A 23,987-nucleotide genomic window follows, 5' to 3' on the forward strand; every position below is an offset into this window, starting at 1 on the left:
CCTACTTAGTTATCAGAGGATCAATTTCACAGACCTTCCTTTCCTACAATGGCACCAGCTGGATTAGATAAACATAACAATGGAACATTCACACCTTGGGGGATTAAAAGTCTTCTGTTTGTCACCCGAGTTGGTCAGGCAAGGACCCGGGTTTCAGGTACCATGCAAGTTAATGCAGTCTTTCCCTAATGGCATAGAATCTAAACTTTAGGATGATCACAAGTATGTTGGTATGAATTTTAGAAAACCAAAATTTTGATATCAATGAAAAAAGTTAATATCAGTCGAAATATGATACTTCATGAAATGTAATGCCTAATTTGAAAACAGAGTGTATGTAAAACTTTGGTCATTGACAATGACATATTCCCCACTTGCAATTGGGAACTTGTCAGTGGAAGTAACTAAATTAAAGTCAATATGACGAACATTATAAAAAGAAGGTACCAAAGACCTGTCTATCACTGATGCCCATTTTGGATTGCATTATAAACGAGGAGACATAAGTATGACTGGCATAGTGTTATGCGCTTTAGAATTAGGTTTACCATGTGCTGGCTCTTGAAATGTCAAAATTCAACTGATCTGCCAGAAACTGGTATCACATGTCTGAGTAATGGCTCTTTACATGAAAATATCACATTGCCATACATGAACCAAAAATGCTTGCATGTTCATTACAGAATATACTTACTATAATTAGGTATTGATATTGCTTAATGCCTCTCTTGATTGTTATTTTTTGTAGGATCAACATCTGCAGCTATTGCCTTCAGTTTTAATGCAGTCATTTAGGATTATACAGATTGCTAGGAACAAATATTGTTTCCCTGGTTATATGCCAAAGTTTACTACAGAAAACAATGGGGATGGTCTATAACATGGTGGTGAAAAGGTTAAGCCAATCTGGACAGCGACGCTGAACATGAAAGGTTGTTAGGTGGCTCAATTTGTACTAAATTAACAGGATGGGGCCAAATGTTTTTGCATCGTACCATAACATTGTAAGATCCTCATCTGTGCCTAGTTTCCTAGTTTTGGTAGAGTATTTCTGGACAAATCACATTGTTCTACATGTGGATTGTTTATCAATTAAGGAAATACTGATACATAGCATACATAGCTCAACTGTCAAGTGTAAAGTTTGATCAAAACTGAGAAAAAGTCACCCAAAATATATATAGTTGGTAGGTTTTATCATATTCTCAACAAACCTGCACATAAAAGCAATTGGATAAGGAGAATTAATAGAATTTTTGTATCAAAACAGCACGAATTGCCCATAAGTACAATTTAGTACATTACGTCACTTCCGCACAAAACAGATAGATGATCCACACAGAACTTACTTTGAAATTTCAAAATCCAGATTTAAAACATGGAACTTATTACCCCCACCCCAACCCACCAAACTGCAAATTACTGAAGTCATTCTCAATATCAAGATTCAGAAAAATGGCAAGTGGTGTCAGAGAGGAAGATTTTTTGTTAAAAAACAGGAAGAATTGCCCCAAAATACAAATATGTAAATTTCACTACAATTTGATAAGAATTGACTTAGGTCAATCATAGTAACCTGCATATCAAATTCCAAACCAAAAGGACAAGCAGGCTCGGATAATATCTTTCACCAATGAAACACTAAAAATTGCCTCTTTTACACATTTATGCTAGCTTCACCATGTTTTGCACAAATCATACTGAAAACAATCCAAAGATCTTCAAAACTAAGTTTCAAAGAAGTTAAATAAGTGGTTTCAGGGAAGATTTTTTGACCAAAACAGGAAACATTGAGCAAAAATTCAAATATTCAAACTCCACATATCAATCTAAAACTCACCTAAATAGTGCTGAGCAGTGGTTTCAGAAAAGAAACCTTTTCCTATTATGGGAAAAATTGCCCAACAAGTTCATATTATGATTTTTTGTTTCAAAATTGGAACAAGCATACCAAATATTAGAGCAATTGGACATGCAGTTTCAGAGATTTTTTTACCGAAAGTGGGGAAATTGCAACCTAAAACGCAAAGTATGCAAATGATGCCAAAATTACTAAGATTACCCCTAAGAGACTGCATACTGAATTTCAAAGCAATTTAACAGTAGTTTCTTGTAGCTCCATGTCATTGTCAACAGCGCTAATAAAACTAAGTGGTAACAGTGCAAAGCTTAGTACCAGAGGCACAAATTACCAAATATTTCTGCTCACTTGCAACTCAAAATGACTAATCCTCCCTGTGTCAACTCTAAGGGAAGAACAGCATAACAAAACACAAATATAAATCTCTTTGTTTACAAAGGAAGACTTATCCTGTTTAACCAATTAAAAAATTACATAAATTTACAATTCATCAATTTTCTACAGAAGATTCACAACATATCATAACAACAAGTCATCGTTGATGACACAGTCCCCACTTGGACAATTACAGGTCCTCAGAGAGGATAGAGTCCTCTTCATTAGGTCTGTGATTCAAATACTTTTCAATAACTTCGCTTGATACATGTCTGAGTTGTGGTTCAGGACATGAAAAATAACGGTGGCCATATTGGATCGTATCACAAGACGAATCAATGTGCATATGTATGACATAGGTCAATGTCTTTGTACCAACTTTGAATAAAATCGGTTGAGGTTTGCCTGAGTTATGGCTTTGTACATGAAAAAATCATAACCAAATGGCTACCATATTGGATCGTATCACAAAACAAATTGACTTGCATATGTATGTCATTGGTCAATCTCCTTGTACCAACTTCGAATTAATTCGCTTGATACATGTCTGAGTTATGGTTCTGGACATGAAAAAAACGTAAAAAAATGGCCACCTGGCGGCCATATTGGATCTTATCACAAAACAATTCAATGTGCATGTGTGTGACATAGGTCAAAGTCCTTGTACGAACTTTGAATAAAATCGGTTGAGATATGCCTGAGTTATGGCTCTGTACATGAAAAAATCGTAACAAAATGGTTGCATAGCGGCCATATTGGATCATATCACAAAACAAATTGATGTGCACAGCTATAACATTGGTCAATATCCTTGTACGAACTTTGAATAAAATCGGTTGAAACATGCCTGAGTAATGGCTCTGTACATGAAAAAATTGTAATAAAATGGCCGCCTGGTGGCCATATTGGATTGTATCACAAAAAAATTGACGTGCATATGTATGACATAGGTCAATATCCTTGTATCAAGTTTGAATAAAATCGGATGAGATATGCCTGAGTTATGGCTCTGTATATGAAAAAAATCGTAACAAAATGGCCGCAAGACAGCCATATTTGATCGTATCACAAAACAAATTGAGGTGCATATTTATGACATTGGTCAATGTCTTTGTACCAACTTTGAATAAAATCGGTTGAAACATGCCTGAGTAATGACTCTGTACATGAAAAAATCGTAATAAAATTGCCACCTGGCAGCCATATTGGATCGTATCACAAAACAAATTGACGTGCATCTGTATGACATATGAAGTAATCCTTGTACCAAGTTTGAATGAAATCGCTCAAGGTGTCTCTGAGATATCTGCGTGAATGGACGCACGCACGCACATACAGACGCACGCACAAATGGACGCACGGACATGACCAAACCAATAAGTCCCCCGGACGGTGTCCGTGGGGACTAATTAGTGATAACGCAAAACAAACGCAACATGGAGACGTATACAATTGTTACAGATAGCTCAAAAACTACTTATCAAATCTTTCCAAAATATCATTATTACCAAGGCTGTGTCATTGCAACAAAGACAAAATACGTATATTTTTGGTCTAATTATTAATGTAGCAGATTAGCTTTTTAGTTTGCTTTAAAACACGCTCTGCACTATGTTAGAGGAAGAAATATAAAAAAGCAAAATTCTACTCTGTTGCACAGTCCCCTGAAATGCAAAAACATAAAACATTTGAGACATACAAGAGCCCTGATTTTGTTTCAAAATAGTCGTTTAAGTATTGCCCTTAATAAATTAACAATAAGTATTGACCTATGATTGGAATGAAAATTGAAAGTATCATTGTAAAAAAAATTAAAACATACGTCAATGAGGAAATCTGAATTAGTACAACAGTATTTTAGCATACACTGAGTAGGTTACTAAAAGCACAATGATGTTCCGAATATTGTTATTTTCTCCATGAAAAAACATAATGTAGGTGTGAGTTAGTAAATAAGAAATATGATGAGAAGAATTAGTGTTCCTATTCCACTTTCTGAATTAAGTTCTACAGAATATGCAGTGCCCTTCTGCAGAATAGTTCACACTGCGTTATGATAAATTTGTGTCATGAAACATGTAAGGTATCAATTAAGACTGGAGCATTGCTATTTCCTTTCAGTGAAAATGAAGTATTACATTACATGTTAATTGTTTATTTGAAAAATGAGTATGCTATATACTAGCCAAAGAAGGTACATAATATATTTATCAAAACAACAACATGTGCTGAATAAGCATTTTTCCCGCAAGCTCCCTACCATGCTTCTTATATACAAGAATGTTATAAGATTCTGATAAGATTCATGTACTTACTGAGGTAACCCAATGGAATATGCACACCATGTTTCAATGCAATTCGATAGTCATTTCAGTGGGGGGGGGGAGGAGATTTTTGACCAGAAAAGGAAAAGATTACCCAACAAATACAAACATGCAAAATTAGCAAGCCATAAAGAAACCTGCATACCAAGTTTCAATCTGATCTGTCCTGCTGTCATGTAGTTTTAGCAATTTGCTTATTTTTTACCTCATTTGCATATGTTTGACACTGGCATGTTCATTTGAAATAATTCCCAACTCCAACCCTGGGTTCAACTGTACACCAGATACTACGATTCTAGGTGCTGCGGTTTTTGGGATTTTGATGTGGATAGACATTCATACATCCATACATACTGTACAAACAGAGATACAGACCTGTTGACTTATCATATAAGCTCTCTTTGGTATATATAAATGTGATCTATAAATGACAGATCAGATAAGTAATGACTACATTTTAAACATATACATGAAATTGAAGGTAGCACAAGAGATGAGTTGATTTTTATCATTCCTCATACCCTTATTTCAGCATTAATTGTAGTAGTGATATGAAACTGTAATTCAGAAATACAGATTCTACTAAAATGTTTCTGTATCAGGGTGTGCCATTAATCAGCCAGTGGCTCCTGACATTGATATATATTTACATAATAATAACAAGAAAGCATATAAGCTTTGGAAACAAGATTGAAATACTACCCTTAACCCCTTGACTACCAAGGCCAATGTATTCCCTATACCAGGCCCTTATGTAAATATTGATAAAATCTTGGGTGTGGTCATTGCATGAACACTGCTTAGAGTAAAATTAAGTAAGTACCAATAAACCATATCTTTTCTGAATCAGCATGAAATTTACCACTTTTTCATACATAAGTTTTGTATTTCCAGGTCACGTGACTGATCACATGACACATCATGTGACCAGAGTTGGCAAAGAATATGAATATTTGAAGCATCAGGACGTGTTTTGAATCCATAAATGACGCAAATTTGAATACAGTTGCAATTTTCATGGCATGTCTTTACATTTATGTAATAATAAGTACCCTTTACTTTATTTATAGATATACCAATTTAAGATTTTTCTCACAAAAGGCAGAGTAAATGAACCACAAACATCAGCATCTGACATGATTCTGTATTTGAAAATCAACACATTTTATATTTGTAAACACCTGCGTTATGTCTTCCTTGCAGAAACATGCATCTAAAATGGTTATGATTTATCAAAAAATAATTCACAATATTTAAAAATACATTTTAGGGAACAACATATCACATGACCAAACACATGACCAGTCATGTGACCAGTCATATTGATAATATGGCTGCTATAAAATGTCACTGGCTTATAGTAAAAAATTGTATTTCCTCTAGTTTCATTCACGAATATTGCTATTAATAGAACATATTTACATATAAATCATTTGTTTTCAATAAATAAACATTTCATTTCATTAAAAAAACAAACCATAAACATCTTCGCGATCGTCCGTACTTCTGAAAACTGTAAACAATCAGCACGACGCTTCTGTGATCAGCCTGATCTTTCAGGGTCGAGGTCATGGGTCATGATATTTGCTTCCGGATTTTGGCCATACTGGGACGTACGGGGGCGCAATCACATTCAGGCCAGATCGGAATACATCAATCTTAGTCGCGCTGCGTGCTGACGCCGAAATTAGGGATTTTTAGCGACAAAACGAAGCAAATACGCCTATTTAACTGTGCCGGATATTTCCGGCACTCAAGGTATATGGTAATTCAATATGGCGCCGGATATATCCGGCGCCATAGGTAGTCAAGGGTTAAACATGTAATCTGACCTCCCAAGTAGTATATCTGTAACAAAAACTTACCTCACCACTTGTATTAACATTGGCTCCCGCGTCAATGAGACATTTCACAATGTCCACATGCTTCGTTAGTACTGCTAAAATAATGGCTGTGTTACCATCCTGTAAAAGTCAAATTTGCATGTTACTATTTGGTAAGCATGCAGTTGTTGTCCTTTTTACCACAAAAAACTTTACAATTACCACTGACATTAGAAAATTGTACTGCAATTGCTTGCTTCATATTTAAATAAGGATTTTAAATTATATCCTTATATCATTGCAATACCAATCCACTGAGTCAAACACTAAAGGCTGGTTGGGTTATTCAAGTTTTTTGTCCATGAGTCAATCAGCAATTGCATTCTTCCATAAATGAGTCCAACTTGGGATACCTTGATCAATAGGACATTAAGGACCAATTGTCTTTCCCATCATACAGAAAGTGGTAAATGTTAAACGTACAACACAAAGACACTCTAATCCTGTTACCTCGACAACATGTAACAATTATATTATTTTTGTGTAGAATTTGTGAGTGCTTATGTTATACATTCCACTGCTGGATATAAGCTTTGTAGGGTATAGAGTTCCCATGGGAAACCAATACAAGGTCTGTAGGTCGTATAAGGGTTCCCTATAATAATCTAGTGCATGCTGTCATGTCGAAAGGATGATGATATTAGCATTATAATATTGTTGCAGAAACACCAACATCCATATTTTCATATGACAACCTGCATCTAACTGTCATTGAATTTGTTGTGTTTGAACTCTCTAGCCTGCGACTTCAGTGTGCTTGTCAATGGTAAACAAATCATTGTAAATGCATACAGTGTTATAATACAGACTCTAAACTTAAGAGATTGTGCAATGACATGTAGCTTAGAACTGTTTCTTGCAGAGGCTAACCAGGAGTCTAAGAATAATATGAAACACACTTACACGACAGTCTACCACAAATCCCCTAATTGCAGTACGATTGCATCATGGGTAATCTGGCCCTAATAAATAGACATTCCCCAGTGCACGAGAGCAAACATTTGAAGACTACTTTGAAGAATACTGAACAATTTGTTCAACTCAGCACGTCCACACTAATTAAGCTACAGCATTCAGTGATCCATACTTTATACATTTAAGTTTGGTTTAAGTCAGAGTATGTCTGAAGTCAATAAGACAAAATTATGGACTTGTATGGACTTGTATTGGCATGACCTATGGTGCTAATCACCGTCACTGAAAATGCATATTTTGTAAACAAACAAATTCAAAAATGTGTATTTTTGTAAAAAAGTAAAGATGCCAACATTAGTCTTCAAATTTAATCTGCAGCAGCTTTCTTACTACCTGTTACAGGGTCAGCTCAGTCAGTGACACAGTCTAATGTTTCATTTCCTGGCCATAAGGCAGGACTGTATTTTGGTCATATTTGCAAATTTCAAAGGGACTTGATGAGATGATTAGTCTCATCAGAGCATTGATGTAATATCTAATCTAAAAATAAGACAAGTCATCGTTGATGACACAGTCCCCACTTGTTAATGGGTATTTTGATTACAGGTCCTCAAAGAGGATAGAGTCCTCTTCATTAGGTCTGTGATAAAAATACTTTGAATGAATTCGCTTGATACATGTCTGAGTTATGGTTCAGGACATGAAAAAAATCGTAACAAAATGGTCGCACAGTGGCCATATTGGATCGCATCACAAAACAAATTGATGTGCATAGCTATGACATCGGTCGATGTCCTTGTACCAACTTTGAATAAAATTGGTCGAAACATGCGGATATGCCTGAGAAATGGCTCTGTACATGAAAAAATTGTAATCAAATGGCCGCCTGGCAGCCATATCGGATCGTATCACAAAACAGATTGACGTGCATATGTATGACATAGGTCAATGTCCTTGTACCAACTTTGAATAAAATCGGTTGAGATATGCCTGAGTTATGGCTCCAGTGTTCTCCCCAGAGCTATTATAGAGTGGTGGCCGCCACTCTATAATTTTTGGTAAACAATAGAAACTCATTACCATAACAATTACATTTATTGTTATGCAAATTAGCCGCCACTCTATCAGAAAATCCTGGGGAGATCACTGGGCTCTGTACATGAAAAAATCGTAATAAAATGGCCGCACAGCGGCCATTTTGGATCGTATCACAAAACAAATTGCCGTGCACAGCTATGACATTTGTCAATAAGCTTGTACCAACTTTGAATAAAATCGGCTGAAACATGCCTGAGTTATGGCTCTGTACATGAAAAATTGTAATAAAATGGCCGCCTGGCGGCCACATTGGATTGTATCACAAAACAAATTGACGTGCATATCTATGACATTGGTCAATGTCCTTGTACCAACTCTGAATAAAATCGGTTGAAACATGCCTGAGTTATGGCTCTGTACATGAAAAAATCGTAATAAAATGGCCGCCTGGCGGCCATATTGGATTGTATCACAAAACAAATTGATGTGCATATCTATGACATTGGTCAATGTCCTTGTACCAACTCTGAATATAATCGGTTGAAACTTGCCTGAGTTATGGCTCTGTACATGAAAAAATCGTAATAAAATGGCCGCCTGGCGGCAACATTGGATTGTATCACAAAACAAATTGACATGCATATCTATGACATTGGTCTATGTCCTTGTACCAACTCTGAATAAAATCGGTTGAAACTTGCCTCAGTTATGGCTCTGTACATGAAAAAATCGTAATAAAATGGCCGCCTGGCGGCCATATTGGATCGTATCACAAACAAATTGATGTGCATATCTATGACATTGGTCAATGTCCTTGTACCAACTCTGAAAAAAATCGGTTGAAACATGCCTGAGTAATAGCTCTGTACATGAAAAAATCGTAATAAAATGGCCGCCTGGCGCCATATTGGATCGTATCACAAAACAAATTGACGTGCATCTGTATGACATTGGTCAATGTCCTTGTACCAACTCTGAATAAAATCGGTCGAAACATGCTTGAGTTATGGCTTTGTACATGAAAAAATCGTAATAAAATGGCCGCCTGGCGGCCATATTGGATCGTATCACAAAACAAATTGACGTGCATCTGTATGACATATGAAGTAATCCTTGTACCAAGTTTGAATGAAATCGCTCCAGGCATCTCAGAGATATCTGCGTGAACGGACGGACGGACGCACGCACGGACGCACGCACGCACGGACATGACCAAACCTATAAGTCCCCCCGGACTGTGTCCGTGGGGACTAATCACAGTTAACATACTATATTTAAAACAAAGTCATCTGTGTGTATGTCAGTTTGCTGGCATGTTGACAATAAAATCCGTAGCACAATTTCCAGGGTTACAGTCAAGCACAATTTTGCATGCTTGTACTTTTTGTCGCAAATAAAATAAATTCGATTTCATCATCATTGTGTCACATAGATACCATAACCAATGTCCGTTGCATGATTACTAAAATTTCAGGTGTAATGAGTAGTTGAGTGTCACTTGAATCTCAGGTAAAATTGCTAAACTATATGTACTTTCAACCAATTCTGTCAATATCTCCGCTCAGTACCAAAGATAGTTTTAACGATACCTCCACTGCACAATGTACTCAATATAAATTCCGGATCCGGCATTTTGCGAATAACTGTATATTAATGTCATTAAATTAAAAAATCCCCTTCTGGAATTAAAGGTACTGCATATGATTGTCATTGTCCATGGTCCAATCAAATTCATAACACCAGACACATCTAGCTCCAAATGAGAAGTTCTGGGGTGGACTGAGATACACACTATCTAACACTAAATACAAGCAATTTAGGCATGAAGGACATTGTGGAGTTGCTTTAACTTTATTGCATTACATATATGCAAATGAGCTATTGATCAGTATTTAATGCTTATCATAAATTCAACTCAACTATCCTCGTTGCAGCAGTGTATCTGCTATATAAAGTCAAAGGGAGCCCTCTTTGTGTTGTTATTTGGCTAATTACAAACTCATTAAATAGTCAAATGACTTCCTTATCAGTAGGTCTGTCTAGTGCAAGTCTCCTTAAATTCATTATATTCAGGTTTATGGCTTAATTACAAGAAAGCTTTAATTATGCTAACAAATTATTATGCAGTTTCACATTTATATTTGACTCTCAGCAAAACCTAATGTAGGTATGACCCATTACTGTAGAGAAGTGTGATCTAAATTTGGGCATTCAGTTTTATACATGGCTCCATTACATAAAGTCATTAAAATATGGAAATGGCCTTATTATTATCTGTCTTGATCATAAACTTTCAGCTCATGTTACCAGGTATGACCTGTTTGGCTAAGAAGTCTGATAAAATTCAGTACGTTCAGATTTGATGTCTGGCCATATTCCATAATTTTATTAAATATAGTAATAAGCTAGTAATTCAAATGTCATATTCAGTTACCTATTGACCTAACCTATCCTACTTAGAGCTAATGTGTCTCTGAGGTTCTTGTAAAATGAGTGATTGTGTTCTTCATGATGTATTCTGAGTATGAACTGTTTGAATCCATTAAATTTAGCACATTCTGCCGGCTTTCATAAATTGACCAGTTCCAGAAAATCATTAAAATATGCAAATGAGTTGCACATAAGAATTTCATGCTTAACTTTAGTGTGACTAATGTACCTCTCAGGTCCAATCAAGATCAGGACATTCAGTGTTGATACATGACATAAGGTTGTTGGACGTGTAAAACAGCCAATATATTTATGGCACACTTATCTTCCAAGCAGCATCATTTGACAAAAACAACCAATCTACATCAGAGGCCTGGTGACATTCAGTGACTTCAATATTTATGTACAGTCATGTAACATCTATTTTTTACATAAACAGATGAGTCCACATCTGTAAGCCCAACTCATCTATACATAAAGCACTTTGAGTATTTGAGTAATATCATATCATATTTGGTTGAGTAATTCTCTTGAGATATGTTGTTCATTCATTATACATATAAATAGAAATTAAAGATTGAAAAATTCACCAACAGCTAATCACATCAAAATGTTTCTATGATAATGGTATATGCAAATTTCTATGCAATTTTGACTAATTCTTAAAATTTATGTCTAGAACGAGCAGGCTGTATGATTACCATGACCAATGTAATCCTTTAAACGAAACTTAATCAATTACCAAAACAATATAAATTTGATGATGTATGCCCTTAATAAATTAACAATAAGTATTGACCTATGATTGGAATAAAAATTGAAAGTATCATTGTAAAAAAAATAAAACATACGTCAATAAGGAAATCTGAAATAAATGAGTACAACAGTATTTTAGCATTAACTGAGTAGGTTACTAAAAGCACAATGATGTTCAGAATATTGTTATTTTCTCCATGAAAAAACACAATGTAGGTGTGAGTTAGTAAATAAGAAATATGATGAGAAGAATTAGTGTTCCTATTCCACTTTCTGAATTAAGTTCTACAGAATATGCAGTGCCCTTCTGCAGAATAGTTCACACTGCGTTATGATAAATTTGTGTCATGAAACATGTAAGGTATCAATTAAGACTGGAGCATTGCTATTTCCTTTCAGTGAAAATGAAGTATTACATTACATGTTAATTGTTTATTTGAAAAATGAGTATGCTATATACTAGCCAAAGAAGGTACATAATATATTTATCAAAACAACAACATGTGCTGAATAAGCATTTTTCCCGCAAGCTCCCTACCATGCTTCTTATATACAAGAATGTTATAAGATTCTGATAAGATTCATGTACTTACTGAGGTAACCCAATGGAATATGCACACCATGTTTCAATGCAATTCGATAGTCATTTCAGGGGGGGGGGGAGGAGATTTTTGACCAGAAAAGGAAAAGATTACCCAACAAATACAAAACATGCAAATTAGCAAGCCATAAAGAAACCTGCATACCAAGGTTCATCTGATCTGTCCTGCTGTCATGTAGTTTTAGCAATTTGCTTATTTTTTACCTCATTTGCATATGTTTGACACTGGCATGTTCATTTGAAATAATTCCCAACTCCAACCCTGGGTGCAACTGTACACCAGATACTACGATTCTAGGTGCTGCGGTCTTTGGGATTTTGATGTGGATAGACATTCATACATCCATACATACTGTACAAACAGACATACTGACCTGTTGACTTATCATATAAGCTATCTTTGGTATATATAAATGTGATCTAAAAATGACAGATCAGATAAGTAATGACTACACTTTAAACATTTACATGAAATTGAATGTAGCACAAGAGATGAGTTGATTTTTATCATTCCTCATACCCTTATTTCAGCATTAATTGTAGTAGTGATATGAAACCTTAATTCAGAAAAACAGATCCTACTAAAATGATCCTGTATCAGCGTGTGCCATTTAAGCAGCCAGTGGCTCCTGACATTGGTATATATTTACATAATAATAACAAGAAAGCATATAAGCTTTGGAAACAAATTGAAATACTACCCTTAAACATGTAATCTGACCTCCCAAGTAGTATATCCGTAACAAAAACTTACCTCACCACTTGCATTAACATTGGCTCCTTCATCAATGAGACATTTCACAATGTCCACATGCTCCCATAGTGCTGCTAAAATAATGGCTGTGTCCCCATCCTGCAAGAGCCAAATTTTCATGTTACTATTTGGTAAGCATGCAGTAGTTGTCCTTTTTACCACAAAAACTGCACAATTACCACTGACATCAGGAAATTGTACTGCAATTGCTTGCTTCATATTTAAATAAGGATTTTAAATATATCCTTATATCATTGCAATACCAATCCACTGAGTCAAACACCAAAGGCCGGTTGGGTTAAAAACCAAAGTTATTCAAGTTTTTTGTCCATGAGTCAATAAGCAATTGCATTCTTCCATAAATGAGTCCAACTTGGGATACCTTGATCAATAAGACATTAAAGAACAATTGTCTTTCCCATCATACAGAAAGTGGTAAATGTTAAACATACAACATAAAGACACTGTAATCCTGTTACCTCGACAACATGTAACAATTATATTATTTTTGTGTAGAATTTGTGAGTGCATACATTTCACTACTGGATATAAGCTTTGTAGGGTATAGAGTCCCCATGGGAAATGAATACAAGATCTGTAGGTCGTATAGGGTTCCCTATAATAATCTAGTGCATGCTGTCATGTCGAAAGGGATGATGATATTAGCATTATAATATTGTTGCAGAAACACCCACACCCATATTTTCATATGACAACCTGCATCTAACTGTCATTGAATTTGTTGTGTTTGAACTCTCTTGCCTCCAACTTCAGTGTGCTTTTCAATGGTAAACAAATTATTGTAAATGCATACAGTGTTATAATACAGACTCTAAACTTTAGAGATTGTGCAATGACATGTAGCTTAGAACTGTTTCTTGCAGAGGCTAACCAGGAGTCTAAGAATAATATGAAACACACTTACACGACAGTCTACCACAAATCCCCTAATTGCAGCACGATTGCATCATGGGTAATCTGGCCCTAATAAAATATGACATTCCCCAGTGCACGAGAGCAAACACTTTGAAGACTACTTTGAAGAATACTGAACAATTTGTTCAACTCAGCACGTCCACACTAATTAAGCTACTGTATTCAGTGATCCATACTTTATACATTTAAGTTTGGTTTAAGTCAGAGTATGTCTGAAGTCAATAAGACAAAATTATGGACTTGTATTGGCATGACCTATGTGCTAATCACCGTCACTGAAAATGCATATTTTGTAAACAAACAAGTTCAAAAATGTGTATTTTTTGTAAAAAAGTAAAGATGCCAACATTAGTCTTCAAATTTAATCTGCAGCAGCTTTCTTACTACCTGTTACAGGGTCAGCTCAGTCAGTGACACAGTCTAATGTTTCATTTCCTGGCCATAAGGCAGGACTGTATTTTGGTCATATTTGCAAATTTCAAAGGGACTTGATGAGATGATTTAGTCTCATCAGAGCATTGATGTAATATTTAATCTAAAAATAAGATCACAGTTAACATACTATATTTAAAACAAAGTCATCTGTGGTGTATGTCAGTTTGCTGGCATGTTGACAATAAAATCCGTAGCACAATTTCCAGGGGTTACAGTCAAGCACAATTTTGCATGCTTGTACTTTCTGCCACAAATGAAATAAATTCAATTTCATCATCATTGTGTCACATAGATACCATAACCAATGTCCATTGCATGATTACTAAAATTTCAGGTGTTATAAGTAATTGAGTGACACTTGAATCTCAGGTAAAATCGCTAAACTATATGTACTTTCAACCAATTCTGTCAATATCTCTGCTCAGCACCAAAGATAGTTTGAACGATACCTCCACTACACAATGTACTGGATACAAATTCCGGATCCGGCATTTTGTGAATAACTGTATATTAATGTCATTAAATTAAAAAATCCCCTTCTGGAATTAAAGGTACTGCATATGATTGTCATTGTCCATGGTCCAATAAATTTCATAACACCAGACACATCTATCTCCAAATGAGAAGTTCTGGGTGGACTGAGATACACACTATCTAACACTAAATACAAGCAATTTAGGTATGAAGGACATATGGAGTTGCTTTAACTTTATTACATTACATTTGCATATGCAAATGAGCTATTGATCAGTATTTAAAACTTATCACAAATTTCAACTCAACTATCCTTGTGCGGCAGTTTATCTGCTATATAAAGTCAAAGGGAGCCCTCTTTGTGTTGTTATGTGGCTATTACAAATACTCATCAAATCGTCAAATGACTTATCAGTAGGTCTGTCTCTGCAAGTCTCCTTACATTCATTATATTCAGGTTTTATTTATGGCTTAATTATGAGAAAGCATTAATTATGCTATCAAATTACTATGCAGTTTCACATTTATATTTGACTCTCAGCAAAACCTAATGTAGGTATGACCCATTACTGTAGAGAAGTGTGATCTAAATCTGTAAGGCATTCAGTTTTATAAATGGCCCCATTACATAAAGTCATTAAAATATGGAAATGGCCTTATTATTATCTGTCTTGATCATAAAACTTTCAGCTCATGTTACCAGGTATGACCTGTTTGGCTGAGAAATCTGATAAATTTCAGTACATTCAAGTTTGATGTCTGCCATATTACATAATTTAATTAAATATAGTAATAAGCTAGTAATTCAAATGTCATATTCGTTACCTATCGACCTAACCTATCCTACTTAGAGCTAATATGTCTCTGAGGTTCTTGTAAAATGAGTTATTGTGTTCTTCATGATGTAGTCTGAGTATGACCTCTTTGGATCCATTAAATTTAGCACATTCTGCCGGCATTCATAAAATGCCTAGTTCCAGAAAATCATTGAAATATGCAAATGAGTTGAACATATGAATTTCATGTTTAACTTTAGTGTGACTAATGTACCTCTCAGGTCCAATCAAGATCAGGACATTCAGTGTTGATACATGACATAAGGTTGTTGAATATAAAACAGTCATTATATGTGGTATGGCACACTTATCTTACCAGCAGCATCATTTGACAAAAAAATCCATACTACATCAGAGGTGTGGTGACATTCAGTGAGTTCAATATTTATGTACAGTCATGTAACATCTATTTTTTAGATAAACAGATGAGTCCACATCTGTAAGCCCAACTAACCCATACATAAGCAGTTTGAGTATTTGAGTAATATCATATTTGGTACAGTAATTCTCTCGAGATATATTCATTCATTATACATGTAAATAGAAATTAAAGATTGAAAAATTCACAAAGAGCTAATCACATCAAAATGTTTCTATGATAATGGTATATGCAAATTTCTATGCAATTTTGGCTAATTCTTTAAATTTATGTCTAGAACAGGCAGGCTGTATGATTACCATGACCGATATAATCCTTTAAATGAAACTTAATCAATTACCAAAACAATATAAATTTGATGATGTATTGCCCTTAATAAATTAACAATAAGTATTGACCTATGATTGGAATAAAAATTGAAAGTATCATTGTAAAAAAAATAAAACATACGTCAATAAGGAAATCTGAAATAAATGAGTACAACAGTATTTTAGCATTAACTGAGTAGGTTACTAAAAGCACAATGATGTTCAGAATATTGTTATTTTCTCCATGAAAAAACATAATGTAGGTGTGAGTTAGTAAATAAGAAATATGATGAGAAGAATTAGTGTTCCTATTCCACTTTCTGAATTAAGTTCTACAGAATATGCAGTGCCCTTCTGCAGAATAGTTCACACTGCGTTATGATAAATTTGTGTCATGAAACATGTAAGGTATCAATTAAGACTGGAGCATTGCTATTTCCTTTCAGTGAAAATGAAGTATTACATTACATGTTAATTGTTTATTTGAAAAATGAGTATGCTATATACTAGCCAAAGAAGGTACATAATATATTTATCAAAACAACAACATGTGCTGAATAAGCATTTTTCCCGCAAGCTCCCTACCATGCTTCTTATATACAAGAATGTTATAAGATTCTGATAAGATTCATGTACTTACTGAGGTAACCCAATGGAATATGCACACCATGTTTCAATGCAATTCGATAGTCATTTCAGGGGGGGGGGGAGGAGATTTTTGACCAGAAAAGGAAAAGATTACCCAACAAATACAAACATGCAAAATTAGCAAGCCATAAAGAAACCTGCATACCAAGGTTCAATCTGATCTGTCCTGCTGTCATGTAGTTTTAGCAATTTGCTTCTTTTTTACCTCATTTGCATATGTTTGACACTGGCATGTTCATTTGAAATAATTCCCAACTCCAACCCTGGGTGCAACTGTACACCAGATACTACGATTCTAGGTGCTGCGGTCTTTGGGACTTTGATGTGGATAGACATTCATACATCCATACATACTGTACAAACACACATACAGACCTGTTGACTTATCATATAAGCTATCTTTGGTATATATAAATGTGATCTAAAAATGACAGATCAGATAAGTAATGACTACACTTTAAACATTTACATGAAATTGAATGTAGCACAAGAGATGGGTTGATTTTTATCATTCCTCATACCCTCGTTTCAGCATTAATTGTAGTAGTGATATGAAACCTTAATTCAGAAAAACAGATCCTACTAAAATGATCCTGTATCAGCGTGTGCCATTTAAGCAGCCAGTGGCTCCTGACATTGATATATATTTACATAATAATAACAAGAAAGCATATAAGCTTTGGAAACAAGATTGAAATACTACCCTTAACCCCTTGACTACCAAGGCCAATGTATTCCTATATACCAGGCCCCTTATGTAAATATTGATAAAATCTTGGGTGTGGTCATTGCATGAACACTGCTTAGAGTAAAAATTAAGTAAGTACCAATAAACCATATATTTTCTGAATCAGCATGAAATTTACCACTTTTTCATACATAAGTTTTGTATTTCCAGGTCACGTGACTGATCACATGACACATCATGTGACCAGAGTTGGCAAAGAATATGAATATTTGAAGCATCAGGACGTGTTTTGAATCCATAAAATGACGCAAATTTGAATACAGTTGCAATTTTCATGGCATTGTCTTTACATTTATGTAATAATAACTACCCTTTACTTTATTTATAGATATACCAATTTAAGATTTTTCTCACAAAAGGCAGAGTAAATGAACCACAAACATCAGCATCTGACATGATTCTGTATTTGAAAATCAACACATTTTATATTTGTAAACACCTGCGTTATGTCTTCCTTGCAGAAACATGCATCTAAAATGGTTATGATTTATCAAAAAATAATTCACAATATTTAAAAATACATTTTAGGGAACAACATATCACATGACCAAACACATGACCAGTCATGTGACCAGTCATATTGATAATATGGCTGCTATAAAATGTCACTGGCTTATAGTAAAAAATTGTATTTCCTCTAGTTTCATTCACGAATATTGCTATTAATAGAACATATTTACATATAAATCATTTGTTTTCAATAAATAAACATTTCATTTCATTAAAAAAACAAACCATAAACATCTTCGCGATCGTCCGTACTTCTGAAAACTGTAAACAATCAGCACGACGCTTCTGTGATCAGCCTGATCTTTCAGGGTCAAGGTCATGGGTCATGATATTTGCTTCCGGATTTTGGCCATACTCGGACGTACGGGGGCGCAATCACATTCAGGCCAGATCGGAATACATCAATCTTAGTCGCGCTGCGTGCTGACGCCGAAATTACGGGATTTTTAGCGACAAAAACGAAGCAAATACGCCTATTTAACTGTGCCGGATATTTCCGGCACTCAAGGTATATGGTAATTCAATATGGCGCCGGATATATCCGGCGCCATAGGTAGTCAAGGGGTTAAATGCAACGGCATGTATCTGACCTCCCAAGTAGTATATCTGTAACAAAAACTTACCTCACCACTTGTACTAACATTGGCTCCCGCGTCAATGAGACATTTCACAATGTCCACATGCTTCGTTAGTACTGCTAAAATAATGGCTGTGTTACCATCCTGTAAAAGTCAAATTTGCATGTTACTATTTGGTAAGCATGCAGTTGTTGTCCTTTTTACTACAAAAACTTCACAATTACCACTGACATCAGGATATTGTACTGCAATTGCTTGCTTCATATTTAAATAAGGATTTTAAATTATATCCTTATATCATTGCAATACCAATCCCACTGAGTCAAACACTAAAGGCTGGTTGGGTTAAAAACCCAAGTTATTCAAGTGTTTTTTGTCCATGAGTCAATCAGCAATTGCATTCTTCCATAAATGAGTCCAACTTAGGATACCTTGATCAATAAGACATAAAGAAACATTGTCTTTACATCATATAGAAAGTGGTAAATGTTAAACATACAACATAAAGACACTCTAATCCTGTTACCCTCGACAACATGTAACAATTATATTATTTTTGTGTAGAATTTGTGAGTGCATACATTCCACTACTGGATATAAGCTTTGTAGGGTATAGAGTTCCCATGGGAAACCAATACAAGGTCTGTAGGTCGTATAAGGGTTCCCAATAATAATTTAGTGCATGCTGTCATGTCGAAAGGGATGATGATATTAGCATTATAATATTGTTGCAGAAACACCGCACCCCATATTTTCATATGACAACCTGCATCTAACTGTCATTGAATTTGTTGTGTTTGAACTCTCTTGCCTCCAACTTCAGTGTGCTTTTCAATGGTAAACAAATTATTGTAAATGCATACAGTGTTATAATACAGACTCTAAACTTTAGAGATTGTGCAATGACATGTAGCTTAGAACTGTTTCTTGCAGAGGCTAACCAGGAGTCTAAGAATAATATGAAACACACTTACACGACAGTCTACCACAAATCCCCTAATTGCAGTACGATTGCATCATGGGTAATCTGGCCCTAATAAAATATGACATTCCCCAGTGCACGAGAGCAAACACTTTGAAGACTACTTTGAAGAATACTGAACAATTTGTGCAACTCAGCACGTCCACACTAATTAAGCTACAGCATTCAGTGATCCATACTTTATACATTTAAGTTTGGTTTAAGTCAGAGTATGTCTGAAGTCAATACGACAAAATTACGGACTTGTATTGGCACAACCTATATTTTAATCACCGTCACTGAAAATGCATATTTTGTAAACAAACAAGTTCAAAAATGTGTATTTTTTGTAAAAAAGTAAAGATGCCAACATTAGTCTTCAAATTTTATCTGCAGCTTTCTTACTACATGTTACAGGGTCAGCTCAGTCAATGTCTAATGTTTCATTTCCCGGCCATAAGCCAGGGGTGGCATTTTGGTCATATTTGCCAATTTCAAAGGGACTTGATGAGACAATCTAGTCTAACCAGAGCATTGATGTAACATCTAATCTAAAAATAAGATCACAGTTAACATACTACATTTAAAACAAAGTCACCTGTGGTGTACGTCAGTTTGCTGGCATGTTGACAATAAAATCTGTAGCACAATTTCCAGGGGTTACAATCAAGCACAGTTTCGCATGCTTGTACTTTTTGTCACAAATGAAATAAATTCAATTTTGTCATCATTGTGTCACATAGATACCATAACCAATGTCCATTGCATGATTGCTAAAATTTCAGGTGTAATGAGTAGTTGAGTGACACTTGAATCTCAGGTAAAATCGCTAAACTATATGTACTTTCAACCAATTCTGTCAATATCTCTGCTCAGCACCAAAGATAGTTTGAACGATACCTCTACTACACAATGTACTGGATATAAATTCCGGATCCGGCATTTTGTGAATAACTGTATATTAATGTCATTAAATTAGAAAATCCCCTTCTGGAATTAAAGGTACTGCATATGATTGTCATTGTCCATGGTCCAATCAAATTCATAACACCAGACACATCTAGCTCCAAATGAGAAGTTCTGGGGTGGACTGAGATACACACTATCTAACACTAAATACAAGCAATTTAGGTATGAAGGACATATGGAGTTGCTTTAACTTTATTGCATTACATTTGCATATGCAAATGAGCTATTGATCAGTATTTAAAACTTATCACAAATTTCAACTCAACTATCCTTTTGCAGCAGTGTATCTGCTATATAAAGTCAAAGGGAGCCCTCTTTGTGTTGTTATGTGGCTAATTACAAATACTCATCAAATCGTCAAATGCTTATCAGTAGGTCTGTCTAGTGCAAGTCTCCTTAAATTCATTATATTCAGGTTTTATTTATGGCTTAATTACAAGAAAGCATTAATTATGCTAACAAATTATTATGCAGTTTCACATTTATATTTGACTCTCAGCAAAACCTAATGTAGGTATGACCCATTACTGTAGAGAAGTGTGATCTAAATCTGTAAGGCATTCAGTTTTATACATGGCTCCATTACATAAAGTCATTAAAATATGCAAATGGCCTTATTATCATCTGTCCTGATCATAAACTTTCATTGTTACTAGGTATGGCCTCTTTGGCTAAGAAGTCTGATAAAATTCAGTACATTCAGGTTTGATGTCTGGCCATATTACATAATTTCATTAAATATAGTAATAAGCTAGTAATTCAAATGTCATATTCAGTTACCTATTGACCTAACCTATCCTACTTAGAGCTAATATGTCTCTGAGGTTCTTGTAAAATGAGTGATTGTGTTCTTCATGATGTAGTCTGAGTATGACCTGCTTGGATCCATTAAATTTAGCACATTCTGCCGGCATTCATAAATTGCCTAGTTCCAGAAAATCATTAAAATATGCAAATGAGTTGCACATAAGAATTTCATGCTTAACTTTAGTGTGACTAATGTACCTCTCAGGTCCAATCAAAATCAGGACATTCAGTGTTGATACATGACATAAGGTTGTTGAATATGTAAAACAGCCAATATATGTTGTATGGCACACTTATCTTACCAGCAGCATCATTTGACCAAAAAAAGCCAAACTACATCAGAGGTATGATGGCATTCAGTGAGTTCAATATTTATGTACAGTCATGTAACATACATTTTTTAGATACACAGATGAGTCCACATCTGTAAGCCAAACTAACCCATATATAAAGCAGTTTGAGTATTTGAGTAATATAATATTTGGTTCAGTAATTTTCTTAAGATATGTTCATTCATTATACATGTAAATAGAAATTAAAGATTGAAAAATTCACCAAGAGCTAATCACATCAAAATGTTTCTATGATAATGGTATATGCAAATTTCTATGCAATTTTGGCTAATTCTTTAAATTTATGTCTAGAACAGGCAGGCTGTATGATTACCATGACCGATATAACCTTTAAATGAAACTTAATCAATTACCAAAACAATATAAATTTGATGATGCATCGTCATGTACGATAAAAGATTTGTAACCTGGGGTAGGGAAAAGGTTTAATATTTTAGCGCATTTTTTAGTTCTTATTTGATGTAAATGAACACTATGGGCAAGGTAAAAATGAATTACCGAAAAAAAAACATTAACAATGATATTACATCGCACTATCCCTAAAAATAGCCAGCAATCTCAATCATTGCCATTTATAATTTTTACTATTGCATTTAGCTCCTTAATTAACTTTGTTTAAATAGCTTTCATTATTTACAATATTCTCTTGAATATTTTTCTCTTACCTTGTTTTTACATTCCACATCAACTCCCGCCTTGATAGCAGCATTTACTTTGTTGATGTCACCAGATTCTGCAGCAATGTGTAGATATGTATTGCCGTCCTGAAATATAAGATTTATATTACTTGTTAATATCAAATTTACAACACAGCAAACACATTAAAAGAAAAATGAAATGTTCGCATATGATAGCAATTGTTTAATGGTTGTTCAAAAACTTTTGGATGGATTTGTGAATATATGACATGCATACTGTTAGCCCTGTATACGATGCTGTGTGTTCCCCATGTTGTATATGGCCTCCTGCTGTATAACGCCGGGAACACACAGCATCATACGCAGGGCTAGCATACTGTATGACCTCACTTGCACTTATGAACTCTATGCAAATTTCTTCCTTTGCCTCTGCCCTGTTCTCGAAGTCATATCTCATGAATGATTAATGGCAACCAAAGTCCTGCAACAGACAACAGTCCCCTTTGTAAATATATGCTTTCAGAACGCCCAGCGCTACACTTACAATTCCCCACACTGTCATATGTTCAAGAGACAACATCAATGTGAGACAGAAAAGGCACAAGGGACTGTCTACAGTCTAATCTGTGCGAAACATACTGATAAACATTAATAAAATATCTGAAATTACAGTAAATTTTGTTGTCACTCTTGTGTTGTTATTTATCACTGTTGTTAAACTTCTATAGAAAAGTATTTATTTTAAGATATTTCTCATTGAACTGACAGATGAGGTGAAAAGAGGTGGCATTTTTACAACTTGGCGAATGAATAAAATTCTATACCTTTACATGTAGGCTTTGTCACTGTAGCATAATTTATTCTTGCAACTGCCATAACAGCAGTGTTTTGCTACCATGCTTGGCAAAACCACAAACATTCAAAACTTGGGCATGGCATCGAAATAAAATCAGTCTCCTAGCCACAGTGTGATTAGTTTGCGAGTAGTGTTTTTATAGCTGGCTTTATTTTTTGTGCAGATTTACTTAGTCGCACTAAGTATATTTCGATATCGATGACATATGCTACATTTGATTTACTGTTTAAGAGCCAACAAAGCTAGTTTCCTATAACTTTTTCCCATGCACAAAGCAGGCAAGAACATAAGCCTTATCTTGGCAAATTCATTGACATTACCAAAATAGAGCCCGTCCATTGCAAAAAATACTTGTGGTAGAAGTTCTTCAGGTTGATAATAACCAGGTCACGATTGTAAAACAATATTGTCAAAACATATCAATAGCTAATCGTTATTTGAAAAAACATTTTGCTTTTCAAACATATATCAAAACACAAAACATTGTCAAGACGGTAACTCTGAGAACCATCTGTTACTCAGCTTGACCTCAGATTTAGAGGAGAGGAATCTCAGAAAAGAGGCAGAAATGACATTAATTTGATGTTAATACTTTTTGATAGAACAGTAGTTTA

General features: G+C 34.8%; 1 protein-coding gene across 1 annotated transcript in view; it reads right to left on the reverse strand.

The window, feature by feature from the left end:
- Positions 1-22,643, reverse strand: part of LOC139127661 (ankyrin-1-like) — a gene marked incomplete at its 5' end in the record, with an annotated part of 171,098 nt that extends 148,455 nt beyond the window's left edge. The window contains 3 exons of the mRNA XM_070693574.1: positions 6,426-6,524; positions 18,835-18,933; positions 22,545-22,643. Coding sequence (XP_070549675.1) covers positions 6,426-6,524; positions 18,835-18,933; positions 22,545-22,643 — 297 coding nt within the window. The remainder of the gene's footprint in view (positions 1-6,425; positions 6,525-18,834; positions 18,934-22,544) is intronic.
- Positions 22,644-23,987: the final 1,344 nt, after the last annotated feature.

Source organism: Ptychodera flava, unplaced genomic scaffold (assembly GCF_041260155.1).
Source record: "Ptychodera flava strain L36383 unplaced genomic scaffold, AS_Pfla_20210202 Scaffold_34__1_contigs__length_2629520_pilon, whole genome shotgun sequence".
Lineage (NCBI taxonomy): Eukaryota > Metazoa > Hemichordata > Enteropneusta > Ptychoderidae > Ptychodera > Ptychodera flava.